The sequence below is a fragment of the Cannabis sativa genome, chromosome 8 (assembly GCF_029168945.1).
Source record: "Cannabis sativa cultivar Pink pepper isolate KNU-18-1 chromosome 8, ASM2916894v1, whole genome shotgun sequence".
Lineage (NCBI taxonomy): Eukaryota > Viridiplantae > Streptophyta > Magnoliopsida > Rosales > Cannabaceae > Cannabis > Cannabis sativa.
The window spans coordinates 24,108,987-24,122,942 of record NC_083608.1 but is presented as its reverse complement, the minus strand read 5'-3'; the positions used below and the strand labels follow the sequence as shown (position 1 = coordinate 24,122,942).

General features: G+C 31.2%; 1 protein-coding gene across 1 annotated transcript; it reads right to left on the bottom strand.

The window, feature by feature from the left end:
* Window positions 1–4,977: 4,977 nt before the first annotated feature.
* Window positions 4,978–10,207, bottom strand: LOC115699375 (microtubule-associated protein 70-1). Its single transcript, XM_030626739.2, has 11 exons — window positions 9,849–10,207; window positions 8,770–8,855; window positions 7,933–7,998; window positions 7,673–7,843; window positions 7,189–7,359; window positions 6,921–7,076; window positions 6,673–6,819; window positions 6,290–6,361; window positions 5,671–6,210; window positions 5,396–5,586; window positions 4,978–5,264 (listed from the first exon to the last, which is right to left on the bottom strand). The coding sequence occupies exons 1-11, from the start codon at window positions 10,063–10,065 to the stop codon at window positions 5,246–5,248; spliced, it is 1,836 nt and encodes a 611-aa protein (XP_030482599.1). The 5' UTR covers window positions 10,066–10,207; the 3' UTR covers window positions 4,978–5,245.
* Between the last annotated feature and the right edge of the window lie 3,749 nt (window positions 10,208–13,956).

Sequence of the window (13,956 nt, the reverse complement as noted above, 5' to 3'; positions counted from 1 at the left end):
CAGATTTACTTATTAATAAAGATTAAAAATAACATTTAATGTTGCATGGTTCACATGATTTATTTCATGATTATACATACATAATGTATGAATTCTATTTAAGTCCAGAACATATGAATTTGTTAATGATTATAGTGTTGTCAGCACAGTGGAATATAATCTTAATTATATGTTCGAAAGTTTATTCCCTGATTTGTCAGAACACTGGATTTAGACTGGCATGGTATAATTAGCGATAGGTATTCTTACACCTTGGATAAGTGTTATGTCCTTTCCAAGACATTGGTAAAGTTTATAAGTATCGGATGTATGGAGTATACATCGTAAGGGACCGATATTGAACTTTGATTGGATATATTAAAATTTACTGTAATATCTATTCAATTCAATATCACCCGTTGATCCTAGATCAAATGATCTTAATCCTGATATGTTTAGGTTCGATCTCAAGAGTATTATACATGTTCTTTGTTAGTTAAGCCTGTTGGGTTTTATGCCCTAAATAAAACTCATTTCAATATAATCAGATTTACTTATTAATATAGATCAGAAATAACATTTAATGTTGCATGGTTCACATGATTTATTTCATGATTATATGTACATAATGTATAGATTCATCTGAAACCCTTTTCACATACTTGATCCTGTTTATTGTGCCGTCAACACATTGGAAAGTAAACATGACTATGTGAATAAAGTTTCCTAGATTTATCAGACATAGGGTTTTAATGATATGATAATCTACAACAGAGTTTACTTGCATTTGGAGAAGTGTTATGTTCTTTCCAGAGCATTGGTTAAAGTAAAGCTCAGGTTGGATGCATGGAGTATGCATCGAAAGGGACCGATATTGATTTTTGACTTAGATTTATTAAACTTACCGTAATATCTATTCAAGTCAATATCGCCTAGTTGATCCTAGATCAAATGATCTTAATCCTGTTATGATTAGGCTCAGTCTTGAAAGGCTATTCGTGTTCTTTGATTTGTTAGTTAAGCCTACTTTTAGGTCAGGGTGATACGTACATTTTGGGAACATGATAGTATAATTGAGTGGGAGCGCTAACATAAATATAGAATCTATAACTTATATAGGAATTTAGAAGTGAAACGATGATATCCTTCGAGCTTGGCTAAACAGAGATAAATGGTGGAGATCTCATTTCACTTCGCTGAAATATCATTTATACGGAGCTAAGTGTTTTAAGGATAAAATACATTGAAGGTGTAACGGTAACTTAGTGCCTATACAATGTAGATCATCTATTAGAGGGTCATTGATCAAATTAGGATTATAACAATGGATAACTAATGACGTATCTATATCGTGGAACATATAGAGCGTTCTATATGACTGAGAGTGCAATTCCAAGTTCTAAGTGTGGATTCAATAAGGAATTAATAAGTTAGGGAATTTACTTGGTAAATTCGGTTTGACTTATTGGAAGCTCGGAAATATAGGCCCATGGTCCCCATACTAGTTGAGACCATACTGCTTGTAAGACTCAGTTAATTGATTTTAATTAATCAATTATAATTCTAAAGTTAGACTATGTCTACTTTGTGAATTTTCACTAAGCAATGGCGAAATTGTAAAGAAAAGAGATTCTTAGGTTTATTTATTAATTAAGAGACTTTATATGTCTAATTAATAAATATATTAAATGACAATATTATTTAATAATTAATTTTTAGTTATTAAATAATTAGAATTGGCATTTAAATGGTTGAATTTGAAAATTGGCGTTTTTGAGAAAATGAGATGCAGAAATGATAAAACAGCAAAATTGCATAAGTGAGGCCCATTATCCAAAGCCCATGGCCGACCACTCTTATAGGATTTTATCATTTATTTTTTCATTATTTTAATGCCAAATAATTCTAACTTAAACCTAGGTGGTTACCTATAAATAGATAGTGATGGCTCCCATTCACACTTAACTTTGTTAACTTTGTCAGATGAAATTTGAGCCTCCTATTCTTTTCTCTATAGCCGAACCACTTTCCTTCTCTTTACCTCTTCAATTTCGAACCTTGAGTGAATGAATGAGTGCCCACACACATCAAGTGGTATCTCAATCATAGTTTGTAAGACTGTAGGAGAATCCAAACAACAAGAAGGAGAATCAGCATCAAAGGAAGGAGAGAAAGAGATCCAGGTTCAGATCTTGGTGATGCTCTGCTACAGAAAGGAATCAAGGGCTAGAGATCTGAACAGAAGGAGTCATTATATTCTGCTGCACCCAATGTAAGGTTTCCTTAAACCCTTATGTGTTTATTTCATTGTTTTAGAATTCATATTAGGATGTTAATGAAACATACTTGTTAGTAAATCTAGATCCTGGTAAAATATTCCCAACATAACCTGTCCTGCCTTGTGCTGTTCTCACACTCGGCCTCCAATATGGTAATCTTTTATCACAAGCTGTACTCACCCATGATAGGATAACCTACAAGTAAACCCATACAAGCAACCAAAAAATATATCCTGCCAGTGCTATGCTCACACAAGCAGCAGAAAACCTATCCTATAAGTTCTATTCTCACACATGGTGGAACTGGTAAAACACTTTTATGGAATACAATTATTACAAAGCTTAGGTCTCAATCCAAAATAGTCTTGCCTGTAGCAACTTCAGGAATAGCTGCTTTGTTATTGCCTAATGGTAGGACAACTCATTCAAGATTTCATATTCCTTTGGATGTTACAACATAGTCAACTTGTGAAATTCGTCAAGGTACCCTATTAGCTAGACTTCTTATGAAAACTTCATTGATCATTTGTGATGAAGCGCCTATGGTAAATAAATTCTATTTTGAAGCTTTAGATAAGACCTTAAGAGATATTCTAAGAACAAGGTTTGAAAGTAGCTCTAAAAAACCTTTTGGAGGAGTTACAATAGTATGCGATGGTGATTTTCGACAAATATTACTAGTTGTTTCAAAAGGTACAAGAGCTAACATCGTTGTTGCTTCTCTCAACTCATCATACTTGTGGCCATTTTTTAAAATATATGAGCTTAACCAAAATATGAGGCTATATAATGGAAGTTTAAGTGGATCTGAGGCTGCTAAAATAGCTACTTTTGATAAATGGTTGTTGCAGATAGGAGATGGTTCATTATATGATGACATTGACAGAGAATTAATTAAACTTCCTTCTGATATATGCAAAAATCCATCTCAAGATCCAGTGAAATCCATAGTTGAAGTTATTTACCCATCACTTTTACAAAAATACAACGATCTTGCATATTTGAAAGAAAGCAATATTAACACCAAAAAATGAAATGGTCCATGAATTGAATGAAATGATTATGAATATTATACCAGGTGAAGGGCGAATATATTACAGCTCAAACACTGTTATGCAAAGCAAGTGTAAGGACAAGTGATTATGATCTTTTGTATCCACTTGAATTTTTGCATAGTTTGAAATTTAATGGCATACCAAATTACAACATTCGACTTAAGGAAGGCGTTCCAAAAATGCTCCTTAGAAATTTAAATCAAACAGAAGGATTATGCAATGGCACAAGATTGATTGTTACACATCTTGGGAAATGGTCAATTAGAGCTGACATTATTTCTGGAACAAATATCGGTAAAAATATCACAATCCCAAGAATTATCATGTCTCCCAGCGAATCAAAATGGCCATTCAAGCTTACTAGATGACAACTTTCTTTAGCATCATGTTTTTGCTATGACAATAAATAAAAGTCAAGGACAATCTCTTAAGCATGTTCAATTATATCTCTTTAAACAAGTCTTTACACATGGTCAATTATATGTTGCTGTCTCTCGAGTCATTACAAGAGAAAGATTGATCATACTGAACGACGATGATGAGATGGAACATAGAACCTTCATAAATATTTACAAAGAAGTATTTCAAAATATTATTTAAATTATATTTTATCATAACATTCTTTTATAAAATTAATAACTATATATTGTTTATACTAACAATATAAAATATTTTAAACTTTAATAATCATAATTAAACTATTTTATTTTAAATTAATTATCATAATGATCGTGTTATAATTAAACTATTTTATTTTAAATCAATTATTATAACGACTGCACAAGGCGCGGTCACGTAACCTAAAAATAAATAAGAGGAAAAAAAACTCCTCACATCATCGTACCAAAAAAAAAAAAATTAAAACAAAAAAAATTTAGATATGAAAAGCAAATAAAGAAACAAAAAGAAAAGAGTAAATGCCATTTTGGACCCTGTATTTTGCAAAAGTTACTAATTAGACCCTCTGTTTTGTTAAATGATAAAATAGACTATGAATTTTTCAAAATTGTACAAATATGACTGAACTAATTTTTTTTAATTTAAATAAAACTTAATAATAATCCAATCTAGAGATGTTATGACAAAATTGATTACATTTTCTGTATCTGTTCGTGTTAGAAATTGTCTTGAAGTTAATTATATTAAAAGGTAAAATTGTTGAAAATTAAACTCATAGTCCTATTTTTACCATTTTAAAAAATAGTATTTATTTTGTCATTTAACAAAATAGATGATCTAATTGATAACTTTTGCAAAACACATAGTCCAAAATAATATTTACCCAAAAGAAAATGAAAAAGGAGAAACAAAGTAATCTCATTGGTCGGTAAACTGACCGAAACTAATAAATGAAAGTAACAACAATAAATTGTGACTAGTTAATCATGTAAATGATTTTAAAAAACACGTCCTGAGCCATAATTTTCTCTATTATCTTCGTGAATTAATATTTGGAAATCGGTACAATAAAATTTGCGTACCAAATGAGTAATAACACTACCTAAATTGGTGTTGCAAGTTTAATCTTTTCTGTTAACCACAATCTATTCTATTGTCGATTTCCTAAAAAGAATTATAAAGGAAAAAAACAACCATGCCAAGACCACTACCCTACTAAATTTTCTATGCAACACTATTGAAAGAATCAATGGGAGGAGTAAGCATTTCAAACAAAGTCTGGGGCAAACATATTTTTGTTATACGATTTTCATGCCACTGTCGATGGATTTTTAAGTTATATTAGTACAATCAATATACAACCGCAGGACCTATCTCACGGAAAACCTTTGAGTTATTCTTTACAAATTGGACCCAAAAGACTTAAATAGAAAAATATGTTATGAGTAGAAAAAAGAATTATAAGAAAGCCATACAAATTCTACTGACCGCAGAGCCGAAGAATAAAGTTCTGACATTTGGTCATTCTATGAGTCAAGATTTTCGTGCGTTCCTGATTTGGAGAAAATAAGGATAAAGAGGCATCATTAGTCATATTTACGAATAAGATGAAATGGCATATTAAAAGAAAAAGAAAGAATATTATTTACCATCATAAGTTCAAGTGTGAAATTAAAAATTTACCTAGCAGAAAGAGAGCGGGTCATAGAAACAGCAGCTCTGGGAGCACTACTGAGCCGCCTTGTTCGCTGCTCGTGTTCATTGCCAGTGCGACTGGCTGCGACTTCTTTTTCCATGGCAGCTACTTCCCTCCTCATTTTCTTGGCCTCAACTTCCCTTGCTTTGTTCAACGTGTCAACTTGCTTTGCTAACATCTACATGATTTCACATCAGATTAAAAATCAAATAAAAGGGTGTACCCCTAGGCTAAAATATTATATAAAATTATGATATCTAACCTCAATTGCATCATCTTTGTCCTTGAGTGTCTGATCCTTTTCATTGCATGCCTTTCTCAAAGTTACAACCTCTTTCTGTAACATATCGTATAACACTCCTGAAATGTAATCTTCGTGTTCTGTTCTCGAATTAACAATAGGCGTGGTGGTATTTGCGCTATCGTCTTGTCTACCATTCATCTCAATCATTTCAGTGCGATCACTGGCATTAGAAGGTGTATTATCTTTCAAAGTCATCTCTGGGGTTAGCTTGTCTCTTTCTAGTGACCTACCACCATCAAATGAATTTGATGAAATCTTGGCACTCTTTAGAAGCGCAGTAGCACTACTGGGACGCTGGGCTCCTACTTGTGAGTTTGAAATTCTTTTAGAGAGATATCCATTGGAGGAATATCTAGAAAAGTTCTCAGCTCCTCCAAGAGACTGGCGTCTTGAACGACCATTACTGACGCTTCTTGCGTCTAAGGCTGCTGAGCGAGAACCTCCATTAGATGCTTTAAGCCTCTCCTCCAAAACCTTGAAGCGCATTTGGTACTTATCCTGTGTAATCAAACCACAATTAGTTAAAAACATTGCACAGAAGATAACATAAGCCAGGAAACACAACCACAAACCTCACCTTTAGTTGTGCTTCTGCCTTTGCTGTGCGCTCTGCCACTGCCAACTTATCTCGAAGCTGTTGCATTTCTCCCTACAAAAGGATGATAGGGGGAACCAAAAATGTCTCAGATGATGCAAACATAAATTTCTATAAAGTTAGTTACATTCTTCCCCTTTCCAACAAAACAGAATATTCCTTGGGTCATGGGCACTGAAAGAAGTACAAGCTTTGTTTAGAAGTTACTCTGTCAATCACTTTGCTACAAAATTTATAGTATATATATTGCTTGTAATAGTTTGTAAGTAGCATTGCACACACTCCACGATCCAAATATTGTTTTTTCCTTGGGAATTCGTTTCAGAAGAAAACTTAGAAAACATATTAAAGACATTTTAAAATACCTGAAAAAACTTTCTTTCTTCAAGCCATTGCTTAACAGGCATCACTTTGTCGTTCCCATCTTTCCACTCATTTGCAACTACAGTCGCCACACGATTTGCAGAAACTTTGGCACGGGCCACCTCTCGTTCCAAAGTTTTTATCTCCTCCTAAATAAGTTTGTGTCAGAAGCAAGTTGCATTGGTATACACAATTGGAAATAACTACTAAGAAATTCTGAAATATTAGAGGTTTATGTAGTAGCAAATACATTCATCTCCTGCACTTTACGTTGGTAATCACGCACAGCATTGGCAGCAGCTCCACCAGCCAAAACAGCCTCTTCAAGCTCACGAACTGTTTGAGTTAGCTTTTCAACCTCAGCAACCTTTTGCCTATGCATTTTGTCAATGATTTTGTTCTCTTCCTATATATGAGCAAAACATGTCATATCAAGCTGTGCCGCCATCATAAATATAGAAAAGTACTTTTATTTATATTTTAAATGTTGACAGAAAATTGTCATTCCATAGAGAAACCTGGCATATTTCTATCTGCTTCATAAGTTCTTGGTTTTTGTTTTGCAGATCATCAACCAAGGATGCTTTTGCCAAAGCTATCTGAACTGTTCTCTCAGCCTCTAGCAGAGCAGCCTCCTTTGATTTTGTTAGCCGATCAAGTGCTCTATTGTCATCCTGCAACTTTGTTACCTGGAAATGGAAGAACATTCGATGTGAAAAAGCACTTGTCTTGTGACCCAAAAACGGTTGTAAGAGAATATAAAATCTTGAGTGCAGAGAAACGAAAAAAACTGGGTAGGAATGGATTTTGTAATACTTGTACTTTCTAGAATGTTGATTATTCAGGCCAATTAGCAAAAAAGCTTATCAATTGATAAATGAATAAATATAGGTTTATGGAAAGAAAGAAAAATACCAATATATATAGAATGAAAAATAGTTTAAGTACAACATTATGAACACCAGAAACGTAAACCACAATATCCTCAAGAGAGAATTTTACCTCCTGCCTAGCAAGCTTAAGCTCTGCCTCCAGTGGAGCGATAATGGCCTCAATGGGAGGCATTTCATCATCCTTCTGTGCAGCATGGACTCTTCGCAGAGTGGCTTCTGCAGCAAATTGAGCAGCTAAAGCAGCTTTCTTCTCGTCATTGATTTTCTTAATTTCAAGGTTCTGCAATCATGATGCATTAATCATATGATTTCTTTCTCTTTATTTCTTGACATCAATATATTTGATTAAAAAATGACCAAAAATGATACCTTGCTCTCCAAAAGAGCTTCAGTGGCTTTTAGTTTTTCGTCCAGTTTGTTTAGCTCATCTGTCAACTGAAAGTTTTACCAACAAACTATAAGGAGTCCTCATATATGTGGACAAAAGAGCAAAGTACTATAATCATGAAGTACTATTTAACAAATTACAATTGTATACAACATAATTAAAACTTTGTAACAAATATGTTGTAACATAATTACAATTGTATACAACATAATTAAAGCTTTAAGTAGAATGGCTACAAACATAGGAACTTTTCTTATCAAAAACTGTAGGAGCTTCGCCGTATGTCAAGACTTCTAAAAACTAATAGCACAACTGCACAGGTATTTGTAGATACAGAAGGTAAATTTACAGTATCGAAAATAAGGTCGAAAAAGTTTACAGTGCGTATTTTTTTTTATAAGCATGGAATTGACTATTTCAAACTCTGCTTTCATTACTATAAATTATTTAAAAAAATTTCAAAAACTGGTGGGATGCCTGCTTTAACTATTATCTACACAGTCATATAAAAATATAAGGTTGTAATTTTTTTCTAAGTACTGAAAAGAAAACATATGCATAGGACACTTCTTTTCTTCATTTCAGAACATTTGGTGTCACTTCAACTTAATGAAGATAGCACTAGGAGTGCACTTACCCTTTTACTACCAATAAAAGAATTGTTGCTAAAATTTTAGGGTGTAAAAACTCAAGTAATTTTAAACACTTATTTTGGCACTTCACTCTACATTCATTGGCTTAAATCAGTACACTATGCACATAGCCATAAACACACTCTAAATTACGTTAACAAAAAATATGATGTCAAAACATAATACCTCTTCAACTGCCTTTTGTTTAAGGCGTTCTGAGTTCCTTAGTGATTTGATTTCCGCAAGCGCCTCTCCCAATTCCCTATCTTTATCTGTTATCTCAAAAGAAGAAATCATCGTCAAATCCCACAACTATTATATCATCCATTACAAAAATAAAGAACAAAAACAATTCTTTCCTTTGACCAGAGAGGTATCAGAAACAGTTACTTCACCATAACTGTTTCATTTCAGGCAAAAAATAGTCACCTCCATAATGTAACCCACCACAGCCATTCCCAAAAGACAGAAAATAAAGACAGTATTACTACGAGCACACAATGATTCATGAATAATTGCTATTTCTCGAATTATCAGCATTACCACGTAAAAGAAAATCCAAAGGCTACCCTAAATATGTGCAAGAATCAGTTGTTTCTAACAACAAACTCCCTAAAAATAAACAAATTCATAATATATAGTTGATGAGTAAAGCTCATTCTTTGTAAATCAACATTAGAAACCAAACTTCTACCATAATCAAGTTAGAGAGAAATTTTGTTGCCAAACGCAAAACACCTTAAATTATTATAGAACATCAACAACCATCTTAATTTCTCAACTCTCTCTCTCTCACAAAACCCAGAATCCACCCGAACCCCCAACCCCCACCCATAAAAGAACCGGGTGTGCGCGCCCTTTTTCAGTCAGCGTGGATACTTTATGAGAATTGGGTTTCCAAATTTTTGCTACCTCAGTTGCAGATACAATGCAATACACAAACTCCATAATATACTTGATTATCATATAACTTTTCGTTCGCATTACCCAACAGCCAATTTGTAAATCTCAAACAATTACCACCAAAAAAAAAATCTTCATAGATTCTATACACAAATTAGACCAATATTCAACTAAATTTAAAAATATATATGCAAAATAAAATCAATAAATCGAAGAATATACTAAAAATGGATACCATAGACACGGCATTGCCGCTCAAGCAGCAATCAAAGGTCCCAAATTTTACACGAGCAACATTTTTCCGGATAAAAAATAAAATAAAATGAAAATTGACAACAGTAAAAGGCTAAGAGAAACCTAACCTCGAACTTCATTCTCGAGGCGGCTGAGCTCAACCCGAAGCGGATCGGAGCCGTGAAAGAAAGTGACGAGGTCATCGGCCTCGGCGCCGGCCGCTCCTGCTCGGCTACCGGCTGCGGTGGCCTGAGGCTTCTTGCGAGCCTTGAAAGAAGCCGATGAGCTAAAGGCCGGCTTGGACGTCTCCGGTTCGCCGTTGATTATGTGCGTCCCGGTGGCCATTGGAGAAGATCCAATGGTTCCCCCAAGTTCATACAAAGTTTTAGAGAGAGAAAGAGAGGAACACTTTACTGGAAGAGAGAGAAAGAGTTTAAACTTGTGTATTCATATATATATATTATATATTTATATATAAGAATTTGATTAAGTGATTGAGAATGGGGTTTAGGCGGGGGGTTTAAATGAGTGTGTGAGGTAGATTATGATTAAGTAATCTATTACTACTTACTAATAACTATAGGTTAAATTACGAAACTACCCTTTATTTTTTAATTCATATAATAACTCTGTATTCATTTTTGTTATATAACTATTTTACCTAATACTTTCTTCCCAAAAAACAAAATTTAAGAAGAAGACAATTTTGTGGCTAATATTTTGTGCTCCAACACATATTTTTAAGTTTCTTCATGAATAAGTACAACCAAATCTTTTTAAAGTTATTAAAAACACCGTACAATAATAGACAAATAGGACCCTTATAGACAATGTTAATTAAATAACTTCGGACACAAACTTGTAAGGCTAGAAAATGACAATTTCATTTATGAAAAAAATGACAATTTTTAGTAACTTTGAAATTTGAATATGTAATTTTTTAATTTAAAGAATAATGAGTATATAATTTGTAAATAATATTTGCAAATATAATTTTTATTCTATTAAATAAGTAAAATAATAAATAATAGTTGATAAATAAATTTAAAATAAATATTTTTTACTTTTTTATGTTAATAAATAATATAATAAAATAGTTTTTTATTTATAATAACTTATATTTTTAATTTTTTAATCATTAAAGTAGAAAGAATGAAAAGTATTTAATTTGTATTTATTTACCAATTATCATTCATCATTTCATTTATTTTACAATAAAATTAAATATAATAGAAACATCGTAAAAATTATAGTTTGAAAAATATTATTAATAAAAGGTACAATTTAATAGGATAAAAATTTCACTTAGCAAAAACTTTAATTATTTTAATTCAAATGATATAAAGGGAATTTGATTTGTTATAATAAAGGCAAAACCGAAATCATCCATTAGAAGAAGAGAAAGTCAAGTTTCCCCAAAGTTAGACAACCCAAAAATTTCCTAAACCAAAAAGAGACCAGCTGAGAAAGAATCTTTCCTAAAAAGAAAAGAGTAATTAAATGCACAAAATCAATGTAATAAAAATAATTTAAATGCTCAATAAAAATACATATTAATTAAAAAATATTTTGACAACTAAATTGCCAAAAAAAGCCTAAAAATTAAATTTTTTTCATAGTCATGTTATAGTTATTTAAGACATCCTGCAAAATTTTGAGAAAATCGAAATAATTTACAATATAGAAATAAATGTTGAAACTGTATATTTCATACGCGTATAAAATTAAAAAAAAAAAATCACGCGTGTTGCGTGCAACAAACTCTTTCAGCCCTCTTTTCAGTGTATTAAATTTTTTTGAATTTCTCAAAATTTTGTCTGATGTCTTAAATAATTACAACGTATACGACCATAAAAAAATTAGACTAATTTTTTTTAGATACCAAAATAGATAAGGGTCCATCGGTACACCCATTTTAAGGTGTATTGTGAAATTTTCTAAAAATATATATATATTTATATATATATTATTTTTAAAAAAAAATAACAACCATAAAACAAGTAAAAATACTTTTTTTTATGAAAGAAAAAATATTCTCATTAAATAAAATATATAGCAAAATATTTTTAATTATATATCTCTTTTAATATAAAATACAGTTATCTAACGATTTTTGTTGATTTAACAAAATATTTCGTTAAATTTAACAGTATTAGCAGGGTTAATTTTATAAATATATATAAATATTAATAATATTTATTTTAGATTAATTTAAATATATATAAATATTAATATTATTTGTATGAAGTTAATTGAACTTATACTAATTTTTAATTAATTTAAATATATATAAATATTAAATATTAATTGTAATATTATTATTTTTTATTGTTATTTTTAAAATCTAGAGTATAGTTAATTGTAATATTCTTAAACTTTATATTTATTTTTCTCATATTTTAAACTTTAAATATATCTCTTTCTAAAAAAAAAAAAGATAATAAATAGTTTCCTTTAATTTATAAAATTTTAAAAATACACATAATAAAAATAAAAGCTATAAAATATAACTAAATATACGTGCAATGTACGTAACAATAACCTAGTATATATATATATATAAATATATATTTATATATTTATATTTATATATATATATTGCCATAATGAGAGAGGAGAGAAGTATGGGGCCAAAATGTAAAAAAAAAAATTAAAGAGGGCCAATATATAAATTTGTAAAGAAAAATAAAAAAAAATTATAAAATTATAAGTAAAAAATTGAGGAGCTAAAGTCCCTATAGCACCTATGTACCTCCGTCATTGATGATATAATTTTTTTTTTACATGGTAAATAGAGGCACACATGATTAACAAACCAGCAAATTACAATCGGCAGTAAAATCTCTTCGAACTACGATAGCTCATCGTCTAACCAAATGATATGTTTTGCCAAACGATAAGCTGCATAATTCTTATCGCAAGCCACATGGGACAAAATTGCTCACAGAAATTTAGATAATAAAAAGATAACGTCTTCAAATAGCACCTCATCACATTAGAAAAATACCTTCCCATTATAAATAGTTGTCACCAGAGCTAGCGAAACTAAAAAAATATCACAACACCAAACCAAAAACATACAATTATATTGGAATGATAGACTTCAAAATAAAACTTAGTAAACAAACTAAGATTTAACACACAACTCATATCACTAACTAGGGTTGTTCATCAAACCGCTCAAACCGTCTGCACCGCAAAAACAAATGAAGTTTAAAATTCTTTGCGGTCAAGGTTTGAATTTTTCTTAAACCGCGCGGTGCGATTGCAGTTGCAATTTTAAATTGTTAATATGCAGTTCAAACCGCACTGCACCGCATATTATAAAAATAGTAATTTCATTATTTATGTCCAATATGTGAAGGCCCAGTTCAAAACCCACTAATTATTGTATTGTTGAAATTTGAATCTTTTTTTCATATTTATTTTCAAGCCTATGGTATTTTTACAAGTGTTGCTCCAGCTTTGTTGTATTTGTGATAGTTTAATTATTTGGTAATAGTCCAAACTACAAAAATTGCGAAAACCACACCGCACTGCACCATTTTTTGCGGTGTAGTTTATGTGGTTTTTTAGTTTCGTAGTGCGGATGCGGTTTGAGAAATTAGAAAAACTGCATGTGCGGGTTGGTTTGAGAAAATGGTCAAAAACTGCACCACTCGCACCCAAGGAGTAGCCTGAGTTGAAATGGGCCATAGGTAAAAAAAAAATTGGGCCCTTATTATAAAGATAAATGGTATTTTTAAAAATTATTATAAAAATATATTTTTTTAAAAGTATCTTTTTATTTGGACCCCTAAAATGAGTGGGCCCTAGGCGCGGGCCTAGCCCGCCTATGCTTAGGGTCGGCCCTGCCCGCACTGCGAACAGCCACTAGCTCAATATTACTAAAAAACTGAAAAAAAAAAAAAAACCAACAAAAATTTCTAAGTATAACCAGCCAAATGTATTATCCTTTGGCTAGTAACAACATACTAGCACCTCAATTTAAAACTGCTGAAAATCAATATCAAATAGATTATATTTAAAATTAAACTTATCGGTAAATTCTCTATAATTATAGGCCCTCCACAAAATAACCTACAAAATAACAAAAAGAATTTCTATTACCACACAATATAATGAAAAAAGATAATGTGAAAGAACGATGGTAAAACAATCCATATTAAATATAAAGACTTATAAAGATTTGAAATACTTATCTGTTAAAAGTTAAAAAATCGTTGAAGTAGAAAT

Excerpts from the sequence above, each read along its gene's own strand:
- LOC115699375 (XM_030626739.2), bottom strand. The coding sequence starts at position 10,065 with ATGGCCACCGGGACGCACATAATCAACGGCGAACCGGAGACGTCCAAG. Across the intron at positions 7,360-7,672 it reads TTAAGCTTGCTAGGCAGGAG|GTAACAAAGTTGCAGGATGA; the intron begins GTAAAATTCTCT and ends TTCCATTTCCAG. Across the intron at positions 7,077-7,188 it reads AGCAGATAGAAATATGCCAG|GAAGAGAACAAAATCATTGA; the intron begins GTTTCTCTATGG and ends GCTCATATATAG.